General features: G+C 33.7%; 1 protein-coding gene across 4 annotated transcripts; it reads left to right on the plus strand.

The window, feature by feature from the left end:
- Positions 1 to 1,703: 1,703 nt before the first annotated feature.
- On the plus strand, positions 1,704 to 14,265 carry LOC140990272 (uncharacterized). 4 transcript variants are annotated; one of them, XM_073459880.1, is made up of 6 exons: positions 1,704 to 4,885; positions 4,964 to 5,079; positions 6,534 to 6,609; positions 13,085 to 13,320; positions 13,421 to 13,693; positions 13,763 to 14,265. In XM_073459880.1, the coding sequence occupies exons 1-4, from the start codon at positions 4,687 to 4,689 to the stop codon at positions 13,234 to 13,236; spliced, it is 543 nt and encodes a 180-aa protein (XP_073315981.1). In that variant the 5' UTR covers positions 1,704 to 4,686; the 3' UTR covers positions 13,237 to 13,320; positions 13,421 to 13,693; positions 13,763 to 14,265. The 4 variants fall into 4 exon arrangements, 3 of the variants coding, with proteins under 3 accessions (XP_073315981.1, XP_073315982.1, XP_073315979.1); XM_073459881.1 differs by having other exon boundaries at positions 1,704 to 4,289; positions 4,714 to 4,885; positions 13,085 to 13,693; XM_073459878.1 differs by having other exon boundaries at positions 13,085 to 13,693.
- Positions 14,266 to 25,600: the final 11,335 nt, after the last annotated feature.

The following is a 25,600-nucleotide window of genomic DNA, read 5'->3' on the forward strand; positions in this document are numbered from 1 at the left end:
TTATTTCCATCCAAGAAATTGAACCTGGCCATGAGATGAATTGCTTTGAAGAGGACGAATATCGTGAACTTGCCGATACCATGATCAAGGAATATCCCTGTAAGGAAACTTCCTTCATGTCGCGCGGCGTTCCGCCTCCAGACGGGTGGGAGACAACATGTGTTCTCGATTTCGTACTATTCCACGTACCTGATGGCTAACTAGATTTCATTCTATGCAATTTTTTTTTTTATTATTTCCCAACAAGTTAATCTTATAAAAAACTTTCAGTATTTTGTTTCAAGTGTTGCCCATAACCAACAACTTTTATTTGATTGGTGTCATTGTTCTAGGTAGATTCAACTTTTGTTTCTTCTGATTATATTTCAGTCTTGTATGATTGCGTATATTAATTAATTTCAGAATGCCATTTTGTTTACAACCGGAACTAATCGATAGGAAGCTAAGAATCTATTCACAAAGTTCATGCCATGACGACCTATACACTTTTATATGCATATTGGAAGGAAATAACCACAATTTGGAACTAGTGCATTTTCTTCCATGAATCCATTCACAAAGTTCGTACCACGGCTCTTGGTGATTACCATTTTTGAAAAGTGGATTTTATAAATCAAACAATACAGACCCACCCCTTGTTAGTTTCTACGATCTTATGTGAGTCTTGTGCAGTTGTGCAGAAATTTTCATAGCAAATTCTCAAGATTTCCCAGTTCCTCAAAAACTCCCGACGAAATCACAATTCCCATCTCACCAAGCAATCTTCTGTGATTTGTAAATAAAAGTCGAGCACACAAAACGAAGGAAAATAGAGAAAATCCGGGAAAAAAGCAGAATCCAACACTTATGATAAAAATCACTTTGTATAAAGGAGTTCATGCTCATATGCTAACACCCTTTTCCTTGTTGGACCCCACTTATATGATTGAATCAGAGTATCGCCATAGGCGATTAGTGTTCTTAAATATTGATATCGTTAATCGGGTATGTCTGATGTCTGATGCTCTCCTATGTTTTAAGGTTGATTCTCTCTTTTTTAAATGGGACACTGATTTTGATCTCTTATTTGCGGGTATGCTGCATTGGTTCGGTTTGTTTTGGTATCTAGATCCGAAAGCGTATCAAGAACCTTTTTTATACTTCAAATTGTAACTTTCTTTTCTTCTTTTTGTTTAGAATTGATTTCTGGTGATATGTTAATTTGCGTATGAGTTTTATTAGTGCATTCTTGTAATTTTTTTTGCACATTTTTCTTGTAAGTTCACACAAGGTAGGGAGATAGATTAAAATTTGGAAAAAAAAAATGCACGATAAACTTGTGTCATTTAATGTGGACCTAACACATATTATTGTAATTGTTATTGTTATTATATGTCATTTCTAACTAAACACGCAAAAATAGGAGAATGGAAACATCAAAAGATCTTTGGCTAAAAATCTTGGATAATCGATTTCAATCAATCAAGTACAAAAAAAAAAATCAATCAATTGTTCAAAAAATGATGAAGGTACAAAAAATATGGTAAACTGTACCTAATTCAAAAATAGGAGAATGGAAAGACCAAAAGATCTTTGGCTAAAAATCTTGAACGATCGATTTCAATACAAAAAAATCAATTAACTGTTCAAAAAATGATAAAGGTAAAAAAAAATATAGTAAACTGTACCTATCTCGGGCCACAATAGTATTTGATCATATCTGTGCAACATTTAGTGGTGGGCTCCTCCTGCATTATCATTGCCGCCAATTCTGCCTCTCCTTCTGAAAAGGCATTTTTTATCAAGTCCTCCTCCGACACATTCTCATCAGTTTCACAATGCAGTAGTATATCTTTCAGAATTGTTCCAGAGTACTCCATGTTTGCTTTAATCCATACTTTCAGGGTGACTTTTGAAGACACAGGTCGCCTTCTCTTCAGATCTTGGAGAGCTTGATCTTCTAGTATGAACGTACCCTGGTTTCCTATATCAAGATTTGATATTTTGCGCAGCGACGGGAATCTTTTCTTAAGATCCCTCATGTATTTGATCCTAAATCGCAAAGCACTCAATTGTGGCCTTCTGTATATTTTCACTTCTCCTTCCTGAATGGCGTTGAATTTTCGTGCTTTAAGAAAAACGAAGCCATTAGCGTCTAGTCTCCACTTTCGGATATAGTTCATGTCGTCTGTGGGAGGAGCCGGTGAAAATATCAGGGTGATGGATTCAATGGAATCAAATTTTTCAAGAAATGACATGAGACCCTTGGGCCATACAGCATTTTCTCGAGATGCCAATACCATCTCATATGACATTACGACACATAGAAAGCGAGTTTCAGAAACAATTGAAGCCAATTGCTCGGAAACACTGTAGAACTGATAAAGCCTTTTGACATCCTCTAGTTTATTGAAGATCACCCCCTGCAGAGAATCTGGGAGCGTAAGGAACAACTCTGTGAATTGGGAAGCCATTGAGAGAATACCGAAAACAGGGTTAGTTGGGAATGGGTTTTAACCGGGTTTTACTTTCTTGGCGGCCAATAATATTAATTCGTTAGTATTTTTAAATTTTGTTTATTTGGGGCTAATAACGGTCAAATTAATTCAGTGGTATTTTTAAAAATTTACAAAATTAGTTACGCTTATTTAGATATTACTAGTAAATTCATAATTGATCACTTATATTGTGTATTAAAGTTTTATGAACATATATACATATATATTGTACGTATATGAATATGTTTGTGTAAATGTATATTCTGGAACGAGGGGAAAAAAGCAGAATCCAACACTTACACTAAAAACCACCTCGACGATCAGTGTAAATAAAAAAGTTGATATTGTAAATGAGGTTTATCTGTTTCTCTCCTATGTTTTTCGGGTTGATTCTATTTTTTAAATGGGATACTGATTTTGATCCGGGTATGCTGCATTGGTTCGGTTTGTTTTTGGTATCTAGATCCGAAAGCGTATCAAAAACTTTTTTTCTACTTCAAATTGTGACTTCTCTTTTATTATTTTTGTTTATAATTAATTTTCTGGTGATTTGCTAATCCGGGTATGAGTTATTTCGTTTAGTGCGCGTCGTTGTAATGTTTATCATCTTTCGGTTCTCAGTGCAATACTAGTGTCATTTTATTTATTATAATTTGGATGAAATATCTAAAGTATTGCGAAAGATATGCTCTTGATGCTCAATTTGTTTCATTTATTTCGGTGGATTGAATTATGAATTGTCGAAATTGTAAGTCTGTCGGTTGCTTTTTGGAGTTGGCCGGTGTATGGTTTTGTGCAATGGTATGAAACTTCTAAGGGGATGACTGGTTAGATGAACTTTGCTTTTGGCCCTCAGGATTTAGGCACTGGGTTTTGGTATATTCTGCTACACCGAAACTCGGTTTTTTATGGGAAAAAATATCAAGTTTGAAGAGCTTTAGTTTGGGCAGCAACTGAGTTGCTCGCCGTACCTGTAGGTCCATCACTGTTCTACTGAGATAACATAGCAAAAGGTAGCTAATATTGCATGGGTAGCTAATATCTTCTCTAAAGTAGCTTCATAAAGTTTTCATTAGAACAGTATAGTACAATGTCAATGGCACAAGATACTACTGATGCTGAATCAAGTCAGTGTAGACCTGGTCTCTTAAAAGATCAGGTTGGATTGGTCAAAATGAAGGACTCTATGAGATTACTCCAATTCTTGATGATTTGTAAGTTGTGAAGGGGTTTTGCGTATCCTATCTGGCATGCCATTTGTCAAGCACCGAAGAATGATGGACTAGCATTAATACGATTAGCTGGTCCCTCTGGTGCTGGGAAGACCGTATTTTCTGCGAAGATAGTTAATTTTATGGCAAGCATTGCTGTCATTCCAATGGACAACTACAACGACGCAAGTTGAATTATCGATGGAAACTTTGATGGTAAAATATGCCACTGTTATTTCTTTTCTTCAAAGACTTCATACTGGATTGCTGATTATTTGCTGGCTGAGATTTTTGTTGTAGGCTGATATTTTGTGATAACTTTTTTCTTTTTTAAAATGAGATTCCAGTGAAGCTTTTCCTAATTTGAAAATTCTGCGCCTTATAATTGTAGCTTACTTTACTAATTTGTGCTTCATGCTTTTGGACAATTCTAATACCTTCACATCTTGGATGGTATCTATAAGATTTTTCTATTATGTCACGGACACCCACGATTGACTGACTGTGAGACTTTGCCGAAGAACCTTCTCGATTTGAAAGCAGGGAAGCAAGCTGAAGTCCTGATATAAGATTTCAAACCAAGTTCACTCACATGATACAGGTTAATATCTACTGGCTCGCTTTTGACTCAGTAAAACCCTTGCCATTTAGGCTAATATGTGAGCACGCATTTCAGCAGAAATGGGAATGCCTTGGTCTAAAGATCTCGGCTTTGAATTTTACTTCATTTAGTTATCTAAAACTTGAGTTTTACTTTAATTTAATTATCTAAACCCTCTTTTAGGTTGCAGTTTTTTGTGTCCTTTAACTGCTATTTGTTATTGTTTCAAATTTATCACATGCCTAACTGGAATGGCCACAATTGTCTGAAACTTGGGCCTTTGAATCTTCTTTCCGAACTGATTCCATTTCATACTATGCTTCCCCGGGTTGGTTTCATAAAGTGGAAACTGGAAACCACAAGAAGTTAGATACCTTTTAACTCTGTTACATATAAAATGACCCTCATTCTGTTAATTTTTCAGGCATCCATACGTGGAATACTTCTTTCATTGTTAGATGATCCACAAAAGAAGATCTGTACTGCAGTTAGTGTGGCTGTATCAACAATTGCACAGTATGACTGGCCGGATTTTTGGCCAGATCTGGCTCCTTTCCTTCTTAGTTTGATTAATGACCAGAGTAAACCGAACGCTGGTGAGTCCTTTGTTTTCCTTCGAAGTTGTGGATTCATTTTTTGTGAGTGAATCTATTCTTTGTTGCTGATTGTCCAAGTGCATGGGGCTATAAGATGCTTGGCAGTTATTTCTTCGGATATGGATGATAAGATCGTTCCTAAACTTATACCAGTTTTATTCCCGTGCTTGCTCACTATTGTGTCATCTCCTCAGGTAAATGTTGTTATTACCTCCATATCGTAGTTATCTGATAAATTACAAATAAGTGATGTGAAACACTGGTTTAAAACTTTTAGGCAATAACTATCATGTTTAGACAAGCAATATAAATTGTATCAGTCCATCACTTTATCAGCAAGTATTGGAAACTATGGCTTGCGGTTGCACTAGGTTTATGATCCGTCTCATGAGAAGAACTAGTCATATTAAAGGTACAGTACAGGTTTTGGTTAATAAAGAGATCACCAGCACAACTTGATTAATCACTTTATACCCCTTTATTTGTTACTTTACATAATAATGTACAGGCTACAGGTTTGCACTTGTGTATGGGACGCATAATCCTAAATAAGAGCCTGAAGAATTCTTTTGTTTCCCCAATTTTTGGCTCTGGGAACCTATGCCTTTGCTGACTTGTTCTAGAATTAGTTATATTTTTTATGTTCTGTACTTCTATTAGAACAATTTATCCTATCGATTAGAAGATATATTTAATATATAATTTAGAGACAATAACTTCATCCTTAAGTATTTTTCTATGTCAGAAAGGAGGTTGTTTTTTAAAAAGGTGTTTGTGTATGACTAAGGAGGGTGTGAATTGTAGTATATTATGTGGCTTGGTTGAAACTCTTCCTTTGTCTTAGCTTCACCTGATTTTTTTTAACTCAACAAATCAGAAACTTGATGCACCAATAGGGGAACTCAAGTTACCTTTTACCTTTCTTCTGATTACATATACATGTTCATTTCTATTCAAGAAGTATATGAGAAAAATTGATGCTTTATTTGTTGGTTTGCAAAATTATTCTGAAATGTTTTAACTTTTACACCATTTTTCAATCCTCGATTCTATATCTTTTTGGTTCAGTTACTGACATTTGGTTTAGTTTTTTTTCTTCCAGATTGTCATACATACTGAGGGCCCGATGTCATCATGACTCTTGATTGCATAGAAGCTTTTGATTTTAATCTTGTCACACTTGTAGATGAGCGTCTTTTAAAATTATTAATTTTGTTAACTTTATTGGTTTTTTCTTTGGTCGGGATTGGGAAGGAGATAAAGAAATGTAGCATGCTGTTAGTTGTAGAATCTCTTTCAGTTTATCCTAATTGTATGCATGTTCCACCTTTACTGACATCACATTTTGCATAAATTACATTCACGTACAGATAAAATTGCATCTGTAACTAATTAACTATCATAAATCAAGGAGAATTAGTACATGAAATACAGTGTGTTTCCTTTTCTTTTCTTACTTTTTCTTTTCTACTAATGTGGGTAAAGAAATTCGAATAGATGATGCGACTCTACTTGGTTTTCTAATCATCAGACACAAATGTTATTTTGTTTACCTTGGGATGGTCCTACTGCATAGTTGATTGATGAGTATATTGTTTTCCTTTTGAGTTAATTATTACCATCTTTTTCACATGTAACTTGGATTTAGGTTCATACCTGGTCTCTGGATGCTAATCAATATGTTGCTGATGAGGATGACAATACATATAGTTGTCGTGTGTCTGGTAAGCCAGTGAGGTGGTTCTGGAAATGCTAAACTTTGTTGATTGGTTATTGAAAATGTTTGTTGTGGATACATCTCTATATTGATGATAGAATCTAATTAATATTAGATTCAATATTTTAAACCCTCTTTGAGTGAGGTTGACTCCTACTATTTCAATTTAATTTCTTTCAAGAATCAAATGAAGAATAAACCAAGAACGTAGAATAGGAAGTAGGATACCGAGTAAGAGTCGAGAAGAAAAAGAAAGAGAACGCAAATAAATTCTTCTATTCCCCTTTTCCATTACAAACTCCTATCAATATATATCTCTCAGTAGTCATTAACAACCCTTACAATTCTATCGTATCTTAACATGCTACTTGGAAACGTAATCTTTCATCCAACATGGAGCTTTACGATTCCTTACCGTTTTATCTTCCCACTGGTTGGCTTTTTTTGTTTCTTTTTCCTGTGCTTCTGGAGCTTTCCCAATATCATTTGTCTTCCCAAGTTCTTGAGAATAATCGACAATAATTTCTTCAGAGTGGGCCTCGTGGATCTCTTTATTTTCAGCCCACTTTCTTACAACTCCTTGGGCCATGATGTTGTCAATAGGTATGTTCAATAGTCTATCATTCCCCTCTCCATCGAAAGTGACCTTGTCCCCAAGGTCTAGTTGGGGAAATTCACGAACAAAGTTTGAAAAATCAACCCATGTGGAGTCCTCAGGTGCAGAATTGGACCACTGGACAAGAATTTGAGGAACAAGTGTACCTTTCCTGAAGAGCTTTCGTTGTGCTAAAATAGCTAAAGGAAAGCGAACGAACTTATTTCCCACAACCACTGCAGGCAGAACAGGAGGGGCACTTGGCAATGGTCCTTCAAATGGTTTCAGTCGAGATACATGAAAAACGGGGTGAATTTTGCTATCTATAGGCAATTCTAATCTGTAAGCCACAGAACCAACACGCTCGAGAATGCGAAAGGGACCAAAATAGCGATAACTTAGCTTGTGATTTTTGCGTATCGCAACTGATATTTGGCGATAAGGCTGCAATTTTACCAGCACGAAGGAACCAGGTTCAAGATGTAAATCTTTACGGTGGCGGTCAGCTTGAATTTTCATCCGATTTTGTGCACGATGAAGGCATTCTTTAAGAGTTCGTAGAATAGCATCTCGTGTGCTTAGTGTAGAGTCTATAGACTCATTATCTGAACTGCCGCGTAAATAGTTGGGAATTGAAGGGGGTTCCCTTCCATATAAAGCTTTAAATGGTGACATGCCAATAGATGAGTGGAAAGCGGTATTATAGCTATATTCTGCCCAACCCAAGAATGAATACCACTTGTGGGGTGTATCAGCCACAAAGGCCCTTAGGTAATCTTCTAAGCACCGATTAAGGACCTCGGTTTGTCCATCTGATTCTGGGTGATAAGCAGATGTCATGCGTAAAGTAGTTCCTTGCAATTCAAACATCCGTTTCCAAAATTGACTAGTAAAAATTGGGTCACGATCTGAAACCAAAGATTTTGGAATACCGTGCAAACGGACCACCATGTTATTGAATAAATCAGCGACCGTTACAGCAGTAAAGTGGGTTGGTAATGCACCAAAATGTGCGTATTTGGACAATCGGTCCACCACCACAAGAATAACTGTATATCCTTTAGATTTGGGAAGTCCGACAATAAAATCAAGAGATAGATCATCCCAAACTTGGTCAGGAATTGGCAGGGGTTGGAGCAAACCATATTGTGGGGCTGTAGAGTACTTAACATGTTGACATATTGAGCAGCGACGCACAAATTCTTTGACATCCTGACGTATGGTCGACCAGAAAAAATTAGCCATAACACGGGCCAAAGTTCTTGCAACACCAGCATGACCTCCTATTGGTGTTTCATGGTATTCTTTGATAATGGAGGTGCATAATGATGATTCGGAAGACAGATAAAGTTTTTCCTTGTAGAATAAAATTCCATCTTGTACCTTGTAAGCACCATCAGTCAAGTCCCCAGAATGAAAGCGATGGTGTAAATCTTGTAAGTGAGCATCAACTGCATTCATATGCCGTATCTCCGTAAGAATAGAAAAAATGGGACCTGTTATAGCCAGAAAATGACTATCTATTTCATGGTCAACATCTTCATAAACACGTGACAAAGTATCGGCTGCAACATTTGCTCGACCGGGCTTGTATTCAATTGTGAACTGGAAACCCAACAACTTGCGCAGAAAATATTGTTGTTCCGGTGTCTGAATAATCTGGCCAAGTAATTCTTTTAAAATTTTATGATCTGTACGGACAATAAAAGGCCTGCCCAACAAATATTGGCGCCATTTGAGATCTGTACGGACAATAAAAAGCTTGCCCAACAAATATTGGCGCCATTTGAGAATGGCCTCGGTTACTGCATGCAATTCTTTAATATAGGTTGAGGCAGCAGACATTCGAAAACCCAATTTCTTACTGAAATAGGCGACTGGGTGGCCATCTTGCATAAGTACAGCTCCGATCCCCACATTTGAAGCATCTGTTTCGACCACAAAAACCTTTGAAAAATTTGGTAAATGAAGAACTGGGGCTTCCATCATCGCAGATTTAAGAGCATCAAATGCTGAAGTTGCTGCTGCCGACCAAACAAAGGCCTCTTTTTTAAGTAGCTCAGTGAGTGGAGCTGCAATTGTTGCATAACCACGAATAAATCTTCTATAATAGCCAGTGAGACCCAAAAATCCACGAAGATGTTTTATGGTCTTGGGTAGAGGCCAATTATCCATGGCTTCCAATTTGGTGGGATCAGCTTGTACTTTTCCCGAACCCACAATATGTCCCAAATAATCAATTGTATGTTGGAAAAACTGACATTTGCTCATCTTAGCAAATAACCTATGATTTCGTAAACAATCCAAAACCAAACGCAGATGATATAAATGATCTTTGCTTGAATTACTATACACCAAAATGTCATCAAAGAAAACTATGACAAATTGACGAAGGAAAGGTCGAAATATCTTGTTCATCAATGACTGAAAAGTTGATGGGGCATTAGTTAAGCCGAAAGGCATAACGAGAAATTCGTAGTGTCCGCTATGTGTGCGAAAGGCAGTTTTCTGAATATCTCGGTGATGAACTCGGATCTGGTGGTAGCCGGACCGCAAATCCAATTTAGAAAAAATCAAGGCATCCTGAAGTTCATCAAATAATTCGTCAATGGTGGGAATAGGATACTGATCACGGACAGTGACTGCATTAAGAGCACGATAATCCACACAAAAACGCCAAGAGCCGTCTTTCTTTTTAACCAACAGAACAGGAGAAGAGAAAGGGCTATGGCTATCTCGAATTATGCCCTGGTCAAGCATCACTTGAACTAAGTTTTCCATCTCTGTTTTCTGAAAATGTGGATATCGATATGGACGTATTGTGATGGGTCGAGTACCAGGCTCTAAATGAATCCGATGATCTATTGTACGATGTGGTGGTAACCCTTTTGGCTCCGCAAAAACATCTATGAACTCGAGTAACAAAGATTGAAATGGTTCGGCCAAATCACGGTGTTTGATGTCTGAAATTAAATCCTGCAATTCCGGAGTCGGTGCTGTAACATCTGCTGGTACAAAGTATAATAATTGAGAAACATGATCATGTGATAACAGAGCCGTTAGTTGGTGAAATGAAACCGGCAATGGTTGTTGTGATGTAGAACCATGCAACTGGATGCGTGTGCCTTGCCAATTAAATTCCATAGTCATCTTATTATAATCCTGCAATATAGGTCCAAGAGTTTGGAGCCATTGTACTCCGAGAACTATCTCAGCCCCTTGAATAGGAAGAGCATAAAGATCAATAATGAATCGATGGCCCTGTAATTCAAGTTTAACATCAGCAGCTTTCTTTTGGCAGAGTAGAAAATCGCCATTTCCCACAATTACTTTAAATCCTTTGGTAGTAACAAGATCCAATCCCAAATGATGTGCAGTTGTTTCTCGAATAAAATTATGGGTGCTCCCATTATCGATCAATATGTTGACTTCATGTGCACCATATTTCCCCTTGACACGTAACGATTGTGGATTAGATTGGCCTGTTAATGCGTTCATACTTACTTCAGAGATATCTTCCAATTCCTCAAGTTGGTGGCAGTCTGAATCCTCTTGAATATAAAGAGAAGAATCATCATCGGTACCCATAAGTGGCAAGTATTTGCTTTTACAACGATGTTGTGGTCCGTACTTTTCATCACAGTTGAAGCATAAACCTTTCTCCCGTTTTTCTTGTAATTCTGTTGGTGAAAGTCGTTTGATGGGTAAGGAAGAATGAGATGCAGTGGGTTTTGGTTTGGGTAAAGGAATAATGGAACTAGAAGAGTGGGTTTGAGAGGAAGGTGATGGTAAAGATGTAGAAAAAACGTGTTTACCGGAAGCTTTAAGAGCCAAAGCTCGAATGTCATGATACTTTTGCTCGTATAACCTAGATAATGCCATGGCTTGAACTAATGAAGTAGGTTGCACCATAAGTAACTCACGTTTGAGTTCCGGTTTCAGCCCATTAATATAAAAACTAATAAGAAGAGATTCAGATATTCCAGACACTTTATTAGAAAGCAATTCAAATTCAGATTGGTACTCTGACACGCTATGTATCTGCATCAATTTGGCAAGCTGACCTTGATAATCTTCAAACAAAGAGGCACCAAATCGTTGTCGTAATTGAACCAAAAACTCCTTCCAAGAGCGGAGCAGCCCATTAGCTTGCAGCCATTGGTACCAAGTAGAAGCCGAACCTTCAAAATATGCTGCAACAATTTGGAGACGCAAATGCTCAGGAGTTGAGTACATATTAAAATATTGTTCTGCGCGAAATATCCATTCACCCGGGTTTGAGCCATCAAACCGAGGAAGTTCAAGGCGCAGAGAGCGCAAATGATGAGAAACATCAGATCCAGAAGTAGCATCGATACGAAATGGTGGCGGTCCGAGAATGCCATTTCCATGGTTATCTGAATTATTCACAGTACGCTGGGAAATAGCTTCGATTCGAGAATCCATTGCTAGCATTAACTCTTGAAATTGCTGAAGAGTTTTGGAGATGCTTTCTAAGCGTGAGTCTTGCTCTTTCAATGTGTCCTCAATTCCCCTTGATGCCATGACAACGAGAGCACCTTGATAGAATCTAATTAATATTAGATTCAATATTTTAAACCCTCTTTGAGTGAGGTTGACTCCTACTATTTCAATTTAATTTCTTTCAAGAATCAAATGAAGAATAAACCAAGAACGTAGAATAGGAAGTAGGATACCGAGTAAGAGTCGAGAAGAAAAAGAGAGAGAACGCAAATAAATTCTTCTATTCCCCTTTTCCATTACAAACTCCTATCAATATATATCTCTCAGTAGTCATTAACAACCCTTACAATTCTATCGTATCTTAACATGCTACTTGGAAACGTAATCTTTCATCCAACATGGAGCTTTACGATTCCTTATCGTTTTATCTTCCCATTGGTTGGCTTTTTTTGTTTCTTTTTCCTGTGCTTCTGGAGCTTTCCCAATATCATTTGTCTTCCCAAGTTCTTGAGAATAATCGACAATAATTTCTTCAGAGTGGGCCTCGTGGATCTCTTTATTTTCAGCCCACTTTCTTACAACTCCTTGGGCCATGATGTTGTCAATAGGTATGTTCAATAGTCTATCAATTGATCTTTTGTTAATGTGCATGTCTCTTTCTGTTTGTTTGCATATAAGTAAGTGAGGTATAAAGAATATCGGTGGTGTGCTGGGAAATTATACTGGACATGATTCTATTTTCTCAGCATGTGGATATGTAATTCTTTCTCAGCATGTTAGTTGCATGGCCTGGCATTGGCTAAAATCGTGGCTCTTGGACAGTTAAAGATTTAAATTGGTCTGACATTCTATATGTGAATGAAAAAATCTTGAATATATAGGTTCTATATTATTGGATAATATGAGTTCTTTACATATAAAAAAGAATTTAATTGTGCAAAGTATTTGTTAAAAGTTGGCATATATTTTCTTAATGAGATGAGATAAGTTTGAAAGCTTGTATATGGTTAAGCTTATGGTAGTTTTCATGTTATATTGTCTAACTCTACCAACAATAGAAAATAATTTTCAATGTAATACTGTAATCAGAAGTGGCATATATTAGACCAACATTGCCTGAAGAAAATTTGTCATGGTCAAAGCTTGATAGTTATATGAGTGGATGTTCTCACATATTAGCACAACAAACCGCTGGTCAACGCAACTCAGAAATTTCTTTCATTGTTCCAAAGATATTTTGTGTCTCTCATTTGTAATGACGTTTGATACTATCCTCTCAGGACTCCTTGCTTTGCATTATTGTTGATATTGCCCACAACTTATTTTAGTGTTGCTCTGGTTGTTAAATTGGCCCTTCATTTTGTTCTGTTACTTTCATGTTGCGTGTCGTGGAGTTTAAAATCTGGAAAGTCACATCTTCTAGGTGCTCTTCTACTGGAAGAGATTATTACTTCTTCTGGAATGGAGGGATTAAATGCTGTAATAGACTCTTTGAAAAGACGAATAAGTGATTCTAAACAGCAGAAAGATAGTGGTACTCCAGGATGGTGGAAAGTAAGTTGTAGTACCACTTAATGATTTGAATTACTGTTACCTAAAAGAGTGAACATAAGATTCGATGATAGAATCATAGACTCTCCAGCAACGTCGGCAAGTCAGGTAAAATAATTCAAATTTAGATGTACTATGTAAAGCTTCTGATACATGAGAATATCCATCTCGCTGAAGTTATTTATCGTATCCAACCTATATACCGCAGGGAGCAATAACGCAGCTTTCAGAACAAATTTCTACTCTAAATGATCGTATAGACGATTTCACATCTCGCATTGAAGAGCTAAGTTCTAAGTTAAATAGCAAAAGAGGTTCTCCCAGTTCGCAAAACATAGCGTTGCAGGCCGAATCCTGCAACGGGTCGGCCCCAACTTCCTATTTCATATCTGGTTTAGGCAATGGTTCTTTAACCGGATCAGTAATGACGAATTCCTTATCTTCCTCCCAACTAGCAAAAGAGTCTTCTTTAATGGAAGAGGTATTACTTCATTTTCTTGTTCTTTTGGTTACATTAGTTATCTAGATTTTGGTCGGACTTTTGTGGCAGATATCGAACATAACACGTGGACAACGTCAAGTCATGCATCAGCTAGACAATCTTAGCAATCTTCTACGAGAAAACGTGAGCTCCACAAGATCACATCGCGATACAAAGCATGGCAGAGGTGAGATGCTGGATATCGAACCCATCAAGATCTCCATGGTCTTAGCATCATTGGCTGTTGGCGGGCTAGGAATTTTTTTGCTCAAGGGATTTTTAACTGGAAAGTGATCTCATCCGATCCGAGATACCATTATTCGACATGTAGATTTTATTTATAATCGCACTGAATACCTCCGAATGTTTTGCAATGCCACACTTCTTATCGGGAACGTAGATTTTGCCTAATATCCTATACTTGGAGGTTTTGGAAGTGATTTGAGTTTTGTTAGAGGAAGAGGAGGGTGTGTCTCAGCAAATTTTGTGGGGTTTTTTTTTGCGGATCTTTTGTATTCTCTTTATTGACTTGCACAGTGATTTTTTTACTATGAAAGTAGAATTTTTGATCATTAGATGCACTCGGACAATATGTAGGATGTCATGTTCCGATTTGATGAACAATTGAGACTTCAAATATTGATAATAATCAAATAAAGAATTGCAAAATAGAGGGAGATAGCTAGATTATAACTTGAAAACGTAGTTTAAAGAGTTGACCAATGTGAACCTAGCTAGCATCAAATCTTGGATAATCGAATTAGTTTAATTGATCTCTAGGTTTAAAATCTGAAAGAACAAAATGTAATTAATTATTTGAATTAATAAGTAAAGTGTGTGAATAATTATTGATATAATATAATGAATATATTTAAAATTTAATTATTATAATAACAAAATTTTAATTATTATAATAACAAATTATGACATAAAAATTATTTATTTTATTTGAATTAACTACAATAACATGCAAATTTTTGTCATAAAATTGACTTCTTTACTATTGTTGTGTTTAATTTAATTAATATGTTAGTTGAAATAGAATGAATCCTATCTTTTAAAAAGATTTATTTATCAAAATTTTAAAGAATGAATAAATATTTTTCAAAAAATAAAAAATCTTCTCATATTAAGAATATCTAATTAATTTAGGTAACTTCCGTGTTAGCATCTAATTAAATATTTGATTTGGGTTGGACGATGAAGAGATGTTATCATATTATAATTTATCTCTTGGGCAAAAGATAAAAATATTATTAGTCGCTTCTGCGGAAGAAAACGATGGCCTCTGCGGATTTCGATCGCCTTCCAACAGATGTAATCGTCTATATTTTCGAAAAAATCAGTGATGCCAAATGTCTATGCATTTGTTCTTCAGTGTCCAAGCTTTTTGCCGCACTTATTCTTCACACCCGCTTTATTTCCGTGCAAATTCTTCTTGATCACTGGGGTAGTTGGTCTTGGTCACCGGGAATTCACGAGTTTCTGAAAAAGTTATCTCGCGTTGAACATGTAAGCATCCAATTCTCCTGCGATTTGGAACTACCAAGATCTTTGCCTTTACTTGTGTATAAATCGGATTCATCGAGCTTCATCTTAGTTTCTGCCAAGAGCCTTATTGATGATACTACAAGCATTGATCCCATGCTTGAAGCCACGTCTGAGTTCGAAATTGAGTATCGTCATGCCTTACTTGATTCAATTATCAGGCACATGTTCCATTTCAGGCATAGGTTTGATTTTAACAAAGAGCTTCTTGCTTTATTTCCAAATTTGAAGAATATTTGGGCTGTTGAATCCACGGAGCTGGGGACTATTTTCTGGGAAGAAGACATTGCCAGAAGAACAAAGGCGAAGGATTTCTGTGTAAAGCTATGGACAGCACCCTTGGTCAAATTGCCACGTTCTGGATGTGCGATCAAGGATGCAATTCTTATTTCCATCCAAGAAATTGGACCTGGCCATGAGATGAATTGCTTTGAAGAGGACCTATATCGTGAACTTGCCGCTACCATGATGAAGGAATATCCCTGTAAGGAAACTTCCTTCGTGTCGGGCCGAGTTCCGCCTCCAGACGGGTGGGAGACAATATGTGTTCTCGATTTCGTACTATTCCACCTATCTGATGGCTAACTAGATTTCATTCTATGCAACTTTTTTTTATTATTTCCCAACAAGTTAATCTTATTTTGTTTCAAGTGTTTATGAATGTTAATATACTAATAATATCATAAATATGAATCTCTTAGAAGAATTCAGTAATTTTAGCTATAATAAGAAATTTAAAGATTTTAATGGCACTTTTAGAAAAAATATATATATGACAAAATTATTAATTCAATACAAAAATTTGGTAGTATTTTAAACATCTACTAAGATTGTTTAAAATTTAGACATTAAGGGTCTAAAAGTAAACATGATCATGGTTCTCAAAAACAGTAGAACCAAAATCAGAACTAAAATCTTTTCTTGGGTTCAGTTCTAAAATCAGCTATCATAATATATAAATTTTACGGCATAATTGTTAAACAAATAGTTTCATTGTCTTACATATTTAAATACAAACTATTGAAATATTAAAAAATGGATCATAGTAGCACTTTAAAAAAAATTATATATCAGACAAATTTATAAATAAAATAACTATGCAATATGTAAGACAATGAAACTAATTTTTTAACAATTATGGTTGATATTAAAAAATAGATCATAGTAGCATTTTTTCAAAAAAAAAAATTATATATCAGACAAATTTATAAATTTAATATAAAAAATTTGGTAATATGTGATTTTTTTTATTTATAATTTACAATTTCTATATAACTAGGTATCGCCACCTCAAAAATTGAGGTGTTTACCCAGATTTGTTGTGCAACAAACGATAGGTTTTTAATGTAAAGATGATAAATATATGTTTATATTTGTATACTTAATATTTAGGAAAAATTTTAATATATTATATTGTATAAATAATGGTTTTTATAAGAAATCAGGTATAAATTACGTTAAACAAATACACACTACAAAAGAAATCCATCCTTAAGCTTGGATGAAATTAAATTGCAAGTACTTGAGTAGGCGAGATAAACAATAATGGAAAGAATNGCATTATATTGTATAAATAATGGTGTTTATAAAAAATCAGGTATAAATTACGTTAAACAATTACACACTACAAAAGAAATCCATCCTTAAGCTTGGATGAAATTAAATTGCAAGTACTTGAGTAGGCGAGATAAACAATAATGGAAAGAATATGATTCAGTTAAACAACATAAAATAGGGAATGAGTATTTTACATACAAACAAACAGAAACACACACACATATATATATCTGTAAATAGTATTTTTTTAAACGAAAAGGAAAAAATTCAGGGGGTCAATAATATGTAGATTTTACCTTCGAAATGTTTGATTTGATTCTAACATCTATATTTCTCAAAAATAGAGGTTTTTGATTTGTTGAGATAATGAAGTGTATAAAAATATAAGTAGAGGCTGAAGAATTTTTCATACATTTATATCACATTTATCATATTTTTATTTTGTTAGATATTGGTAGTGTTGTTAAAACTGAAAAACAAGCTATAGCTAGGCTGCATCTTGCTAGCATAATATTAAGAAAGTCTAGACATGATAAAAACATGATAATTTACAGATATTCTATTAAAATTTTTAGATATTACATACTTAGAAAGTACAAAACGCCTAGTTATATTCACAATATTACAAGCTTATTTTAATCTCTGTTTCCGACCGTTGGATTGTACCTGATAAAAATAAATCCAATAACAAGGTGAGTTAATTCCCAGTGTATTTACCGGTATCTAACAGTAGAAATTTAATTGATTTTAAACAAAAATATTGAGAAAAATGTAAGCATATGATTTTAACCTATTGAGAGCTAAGTAACTTGAGAGAACAAAATGTTTAGAATTTATCATATTTATTTCGTCAAACATTAAATACAAACTATTGAAAATCCGCACTCATAAACGTTAATAAATTTGGATAAGCTATATTATCTATTGGCTATTATTGAGCATATACACAAGTCAAAGGTCATGTATAGCATCTACTTATCAAAACCAGAAACCAGGTAGATACATCAGATATTGACAAGTTTATCAGTAACATGTCAAGTGATACACATCTTCAAATGGTCAGTAGCTATGTCAACTAAAAAATATGGTCCATCAATAACAATAATAAAAGCTATTTCTGTATTGTAACGTAACGAAAGTAAAGTGGCGTAAAGAATAAATAAAAGAAAGTTTCATGGACGTTGGTTTTGTAGAACTTAATCCAGAGTGATGCTGCATCTTAGTTGATCTTTTTAGCAACAAATCAGCACTGTCAAAGTTAGTGGACGAAGGGAAAAAAAATAACAGCTAACAAAACGGAACGGCGCCTGACATTTAGATAAATTTACAAACTTGTAAAACTGTTGGATATTAAAGAAAGCTGAACTTCTAAAGTTTTACCCAAGTATGACATTACTTCAGCCTTTAACCAACCAAAATTTTTTTTCCAGAAGATTAATGGTTATTTCTTACCAAAACAGGAGAGGTTGTACACTTGTTGGCGCAAAATGGACATTAGTAAGAAATTTTAATTGATACATTTTGTCAAATAAATGTGAGCCCAATTTTCTAGAATAACGTCAAATATAGCCCACAACNAGAAAATAGTAGTAGATAAGAGATCATCTACATCAACTTCCATCTTAAGCATCTATAATAATCTATAATACCGATAGAAAACAAAGAACATATGCTACTCGATCGATATAAAAAATTAGGTCGATTAGTATTATAGTCAACCTCACTTTTGAATTATAAACGATCATATATTGAATCTCACCAACTCAACAGTTTCATTATTGATGGCTTCCATGGCCACTGCAGTTTTATCCATGTCCATAGTAACCGGTTTGGAATAAGCACTTTGTGGCTTTTCTGTACAATCTGCAAAGGATTGTATAAATTAAGAAATTGGAGAAACAGTAAAGAACATAAGCATCGACTGATCCAGAACATATGAGCAAACAATATATTGAAGTATCCGTGATGGGAAAAGATACTAAACTCCAAATTCTGTTACTTGTCTCATTTCTACTTTTTCTGCTCATTGGACACAAATACATGATTCAGTTGCATAGATTGAATCACATACTCCACCCACANTCGATACTTATCGAAACACTAAATACAGCCGTAGGAAAACAGCAACATAAGTGGCACAACAGACTGGAACAAAACAATGGGGAATACGCACCTAGTAGACGCACTCGGAGGCGGAGGAGACAGAACAACGTGCATCGAAACACTAAATACAGATGTAGGAAAACCGCAACATAAGTGGCACAACAGGCTGGAACAAAACCATGGGGAAGACGCACCTAGTCGACGCTCTCGGAGGCTGAGAAGACAGCACAAGATGGTAAGCAGATGGAATCGGAAAGGAATGAGATGAAGAAGAAAACCGGATGTTGTAAACGTACGCAAGCGCCCATTTTGTGACAGCACAAAGTCGGAGAAAGCAATGCAATCCACGTGTACTTTTTTTAACCTGCAACTGTACCAAAACTGGCCATCACAAATTTTTTGCCGCTTTCATATAAGTAGATATATTTTAATTATTTATGAAATTTTCAGAAAATAAAAATAAAAAATTTTATAATCAAGTAACATAAATATCATATATAATTTGACTATGCTACAACTCTAAAACTTAAAAAGAAAATTATTTCAAATGTTCAATACTACGGCCTATTTGATATTAAAAAATGAATCATAAAAAATAAATAATTTGAAATGTCCAGTGTACATATATATAAGAACTAAGCACACACAAATATAGAAAAAAAACATAACAATAATTTGTATCTGAAGACTTGATGAAAAATGTAAATTATATATTTTTTAAAAATTCTTCATGAAATAATAAATCTGAAAATTACTTGATTGTAAAAAAGTTAAATATTCGTATCTATTTTTTTTCAAATAAGATAATAAATATCCATATTAAAATATATAATGTAATACATATATAATTTTGATTTTATTTTGATTTTAAAAGATATTAAAAATTCAAAAAAAATTAAAATTTGAAGAAAAAATTTATATGTAACAAATGTACTAGCCATGATTATTTTATTAAATTGTATAACTAAAAAATTACATGCATATGTTCGTCAAAATCAATCACCAATCAAAATCATGAATATGTAATGCATGAAAAGAGATATTCATTAGCAATAAAAAGACACGTGAGTTATTTTATACTGTAAAAACAATATATGACATAATCTTTATAATAAATATAATTATAATGCTCCTCTATTAGCGGTACTTGTCAAAGTATTAGAGTTTTTATATATGATATTTTAACAAATTTATTTAATTATTTTGAAATCAAACTAACTAATTCAATAAATACAAAAAATATCATTTTTTAAAAAAGTTTATTTCTTTAGTTATATATCAAATTTTAATGGTGAAAATCATACCAGTTGTTTAAAATCTATATTTTATAATTATTGTGTGAGTTTATAAGATTTTATTTGATATTTACCATACAATCTTATTTGAATGTATATTTCCTTACATATGTTGATTTATTTATTATTTAAAACTGTATTTAACAAGAAATTAATATCCATCAATGTTAGTCTACGAAAGATCAATTCTGATATATAATTAATTATTCGTAATATATAATTAAAAAAATAAAAAAATTCACTATGAGATTAAATATTATTTAAATTGAATATAATGAGTTATATTTTACTATCAATATTACTATTTCATTAGTTTTGATATTGTTTGAATGAGTTAGTCACGGAGATTTTAAATTGATAATTATTTGTCATTAATGTGCTTCACTTATGTAAATTATGATTTATTCATTGGTAAAAATACATAATTTGGTTGTTTTTTATGTTATTATGCTTTATACGTGGTGTTTGTATATATAATTTTTTTTTAAAATTTGTTTCGGTCCTTTTCGTTCTATATATTATGTTCATTATGAGTTATTATATAACATAAAATCAATATTTTAAATATTAATTTGAGAAACAATTTTGAAAATAAGTTATATAAGTAATTTATTCGTCTCATATGACAAGAGATTAAACTCAGATAAAAAACAAAATGATTCAAATTGTTTTTTAGAAAATCAATTTTTTTTAAATAAAAATAAATTTATCCTAATCTAAAATAAAAGGATCATCATATCCTAAAAGATAATCATATCATAACTTACCATCTTTTGAAAATTATCTTATTTATTAAAACTAAACTAGAATAATATGTAATAGCTCAATCAAAGATATCAAGCCACAGAATTTAATAAAAAATAATAATAAGGTCCTAATTTAATAGCAACATCTCAATCATAGATTTGAAATTTCCATCTTGCTACATGACTTCATCTTTCGGTTCTCACCGCAATACTACGTCATTTTTTTTTATTATAATTTGGATGAAATATCAAAAGTATTGCGAAATATATGCTCTTGATGCTCAATTTGTTTAATTTATTTTGGTGGATTGATTTATGAATTATCGAAGTTGTAAGACTGTCGGTTGTTTTCTGGAGTTGGTCAGTGTATGGTTGTGTGCGATGTTATGAAACTTCTAAAGGGATGACTGCTTAGTTGAACTTTGCCTCTGGCCCTTAGGATTTAGGGACTGGGTCTTGGTATATTCTGCTACACCAAAACTCGGTTTTTCATGAAAAAATATAAAGTTTTAAGAGCTATAGTTTGGGCAAATACAGTGTTGCTCGCCGTACTCTGTAGGTCCATCCCTGTTCTACTGAGATAACATAGCACAAGGTAGATGATTTTCATGGTGTGAATGCTACTATATATTCTTTTATTCCTTGATTCCCTAATTATATGTGGTTATACCGAAATACTGAATTTTTTCTATTGTCATACCGATATTGATACCGAAAATTTCGGTACGATATGATACTGTATCAAAAATTTCGATATACCGTAAAATTCCATATTTGATATATATTGCGGTTCGGTAAGTGCGATATGTCGGAATGTTCGGTATTTTTTTCCCATTCCTAGGCTTGGCAGAGGTTGATTATTTGCTTTGTTTGGTAGAAAGCTAAATATGTAAGCTTTTGGATTTTTTAAAAAAATTAGGGTTTAACTTCTTTTAAGATTTGGAATTTTCTTTCAAAAACAAAGATTTGGGAATTTTAGTAGTTATAAACTTATGAGATCATATGAGTTTTTTGATAAACTGTCTCACGGATCAATTTTTTGATATGAATCTCCGATCCGATCCTACCTATAAAAATTCCATTTTTTATGTCAAAATTATTTATTTTCACTAAGAATATGGATCGGGTCGACCCGTCTCGCAGATAGATCCAAGAAACTGTATCACGAGATACCTAAATTTAGTAGTCTACAACCATTATTAGACCGTATAGACTTTATCAAGATGTGAAAATTGCTTGGAGTTAGAAAATCAAGTTTAAGAGGTAGGGTTGGAAAAATTGATTTTGAATTATTATGATTGGGCAACACAAAGAATAGGATAAAAAATTGTGAGCCAAATTTCTAGAGAATTCATTACGGCAATAATTAGTGTGTCTTTTTAGAATCATCTTGTAACAAAATGAGTTGGCTTGTTCTAGATAAACATTAAGAAATACATGAGATGTATAATTATAGAAAAGTTAAGAAACTCCTAGATATCTTTAATGTCCATCAGATTAAAAATGTGTTGGCTTAATCATGACCATAGGTTAAGGAGGTGGTTGTAGTATAAATATGGATGTTGCCTCCCATTTTTGTATGTTAAAAAGAAAAATTTAAGTAATAAAATATCAAGATTTCTTGTTTTTTTTCCCATAGAAATTCAATCTCTCTTCCATTCAAATAATAGTTTTCTTCATAACTTGCCCCCAAGAGAGTGTTGGTGTTGGTGGAGTAGGTAAAAGCTTGACAAGTGATCAAAAGTTCGATTTTCACAACCAACATATTTTTGGACGAGTCTGTCGCACATGGCTTGTCCAGTGCGATTTACATGACTAGCGCTGTTTACGGGTTATTGTGTTAGTCCGAAAGTTTACCCACTTCACACCGAAATGTAGCAGCTGCAAGTTCCCACGTCATCAAATTAATAATAATAATAATAATAATAATAATAATAATAATAATAATAATAATNGCAATACTACGTCATTTTTTTTTATTATAATTTGGATGAAATATCAAAAGTATTGCGAAATATATGCTCTTGATGCTCAATTTGTTTAATTTATTTTGGTGGATTGATTTATGAATTATCGAAGTTGTAAGACTGTCGGTTGTTTTCTGGAGTTGGTCAGTGTATGGTTGTGTGCGATGTTATGAAACTTCTAAAGGGATGACTGCTTAGTTGAACTTTGCCTCTGGCCCTTAGGATTTAGGGACTGGGTCTTGGTATATTCTGCTACACCAAAACTCGGTTTTTCATGAAAAAATATAAAGTTTTAAGAGCTATAGTTTGGGCAAATACAGTGTTGCTCGCCGTACTCTGTAGGTCCATCCCTGTTCTACTGAGATAACATAGCACAAGGTAGATGATTTTCATGGTGTGAATGCTACTATATATTCTTTTATTCCTTGATTCCCTAATTATATGTGGTTATACCGAAATACTGAATTTTTTCTATTGTCATACCGATATTGATACCGAAAATTTCGGTACGATATGATACTGTATCAAAAATTTCGATATACCGTAAAATTCCATATTTGATATATATTGCGGTTCGGTAAGTGCGATATGTCGGAATGTTCGGTATTTTTTTCCCATTCCTAGGCTTGGCAGAGGTTGATTATTTGCTTTGTTTGGTAGAAAGCTAAATATGTAAGCTTTTGGATTTTTTAAAAAAATTAGGGTTTAACTTCTTTTAAGATTTGGAATTTTCTTTCAAAAACAAAGATTTGGGAATTTTAGTAGTTATAAACTTATGAGATCATATGAGTTTTTTGATAAACTGTCTCACGGATCAATTTTTTGATATGAATCTCCGATCCGATCCTACCTATAAAAATTCCATTTTTTATGTCAAAATTATTTATTTTCACTAAGAATATGGATCGGGTCGACCCGTCTCGCAGATAGATCCAAGAAACTGTATCACGAGATACCTAAATTTAGTAGTCTACAACCATTATTAGACCGTATAGACTTTATCAAGATGTGAAAATTGCTTGGAGTTAGAAAATCAAGTTTAAGAGGTAGGGTTGGAAAAATTGATTTTGAATTATTATGATTGGGCAACACAAAGAATAGGATAAAAAATTGTGAGCCAAATTTCTAGAGAATTCATTACGGCAATAATTAGTGTGTCTTTTTAGAATCATCTTGTAACAAAATGAGTTGGCTTGTTCTAGATAAACATTAAGAAATACATGAGATGTATAATTATAGAAAAGTTAAGAAACTCCTAGATATCTTTAATGTCCATCAGATTAAAAATGTGTTGGCTTAATCATGACCATAGGTTAAGGAGGTGGTTGTAGTATAAATATGGATGTTGCCTCCCATTTTTGTATGTTAAAAAGAAAAATTTAAGTAATAAAATATCAAGATTTCTTGTTTTTTTTCCCATAGAAATTCAATCTCTCTTCCATTCAAATAATAGTTTTCTTCATAACTTGCCCCCAAGAGAGTGTTGGTGTTGGTGGAGTAGGTAAAAGCTTGACAAGTGATCAAAAGTTCGATTTTCACAACCAACATATTTTTGGACGAGTCTGTCGCACATGGCTTGTCCAGTGCGATTTACATGACTAGCGCTGTTTACGGGTTATTGTGTTAGTCCGAAAGTTTACCCACTTCACACCGAAATGTAGCAGCTGCAAGTTCCCACGTCATCAAATTAATAATAATAATAATAATAATAATAATAATAATAATAATAATAATAATAATAATAATAATCATCTTACTATCTTACTATTATATAAAGACTCAGACCATTATAGTAACTGTTTGGTTTTCTTGACATCCTTGATACTTGAACCTTTATAATAGAACTTTGAAACCCTTGAGACCAAAAAAGTAATAAATTTTTTGTATTATGATATAGAAAATTATATGACACACCTACATTATTTATTTAGGCATTTATTAAATTTTGCACTTGTTAATACATAATTTAAAAAATATATATATGTTACAAATAGTAAACATAATATTCATAAATTATGTTATACAAATAACCCGTGTGCATGTTCCGCTAATAATAATAATAATAATAATTTTCGTCTTTCTTTCTTAAAGTTATAAAAGTTTATTCTAACGGTATCCTCCATATTTTAACGTGGACATTTCCATCCCACTTTGAATTCTTGTTCTTGAGAATGTGTACCCCTTGATTTGCATAATCAAAAGTGGATATTTTCTTTATTGATGTGAAACTTTCCATTTGTGCTCTTATGTATTTTTCTTTCCGTGGAGAATCAGTTCTTGGCCAGTTTTTCTCCTAGAGCACTAATAGAAAGTTTATTTGGCATTGCAATGGTTGATATTATCATGAAGAAAATCAAAGGCTTGTAGATTCAATGCATGAAATTTCTCCCAAAAAGTTCATTAGGTCCTTTGGCCATTCAGCATCGTATCCAAAAGATAAATTCATGTTGTATGGCAAATATGGAGCGAGTTTGAATAACAAGGGAGGCCAATTTATCCGAAACTCAAAAACAAGTGATGCCTATTTCTCGGAAACACTGTAGAATTGGTAAAGCCTTTGATATCCTCCAGTTTATTGAAGATGACCCCTTCAGAGAATCTGGCAGAGAAAGGAACTCTGCGAATTGAGAAGCCATTGGGAAAATACCAAAACCAAGGTTTGTTGGGAACGTGTTTTGAATGGGTACGTTT

Source organism: Primulina huaijiensis, chromosome 12, assembly GCF_012295235.1.
Source record: "Primulina huaijiensis isolate GDHJ02 chromosome 12, ASM1229523v2, whole genome shotgun sequence".
Classification (NCBI taxonomy): domain Eukaryota; kingdom Viridiplantae; phylum Streptophyta; class Magnoliopsida; order Lamiales; family Gesneriaceae; genus Primulina; species Primulina huaijiensis.

Excerpts from the sequence above, each read along its gene's own strand:
- LOC140990272 (XM_073459878.1), top strand. The coding sequence starts at position 4,687 with ATGACCCTCATTCTGTTAATTTTTCAGGCATCCATACGTGGAATACTT. Across the intron at positions 4,886-4,963 it reads CCAGAGTAAACCGAACGCTG|TGCATGGGGCTATAAGATGC; the intron begins GTGAGTCCTTTG and ends TGATTGTCCAAG. Across the intron at positions 5,080-6,533 it reads CTATTGTGTCATCTCCTCAG|GTTCATACCTGGTCTCTGGA; the intron begins GTAAATGTTGTT and ends ACTTGGATTTAG.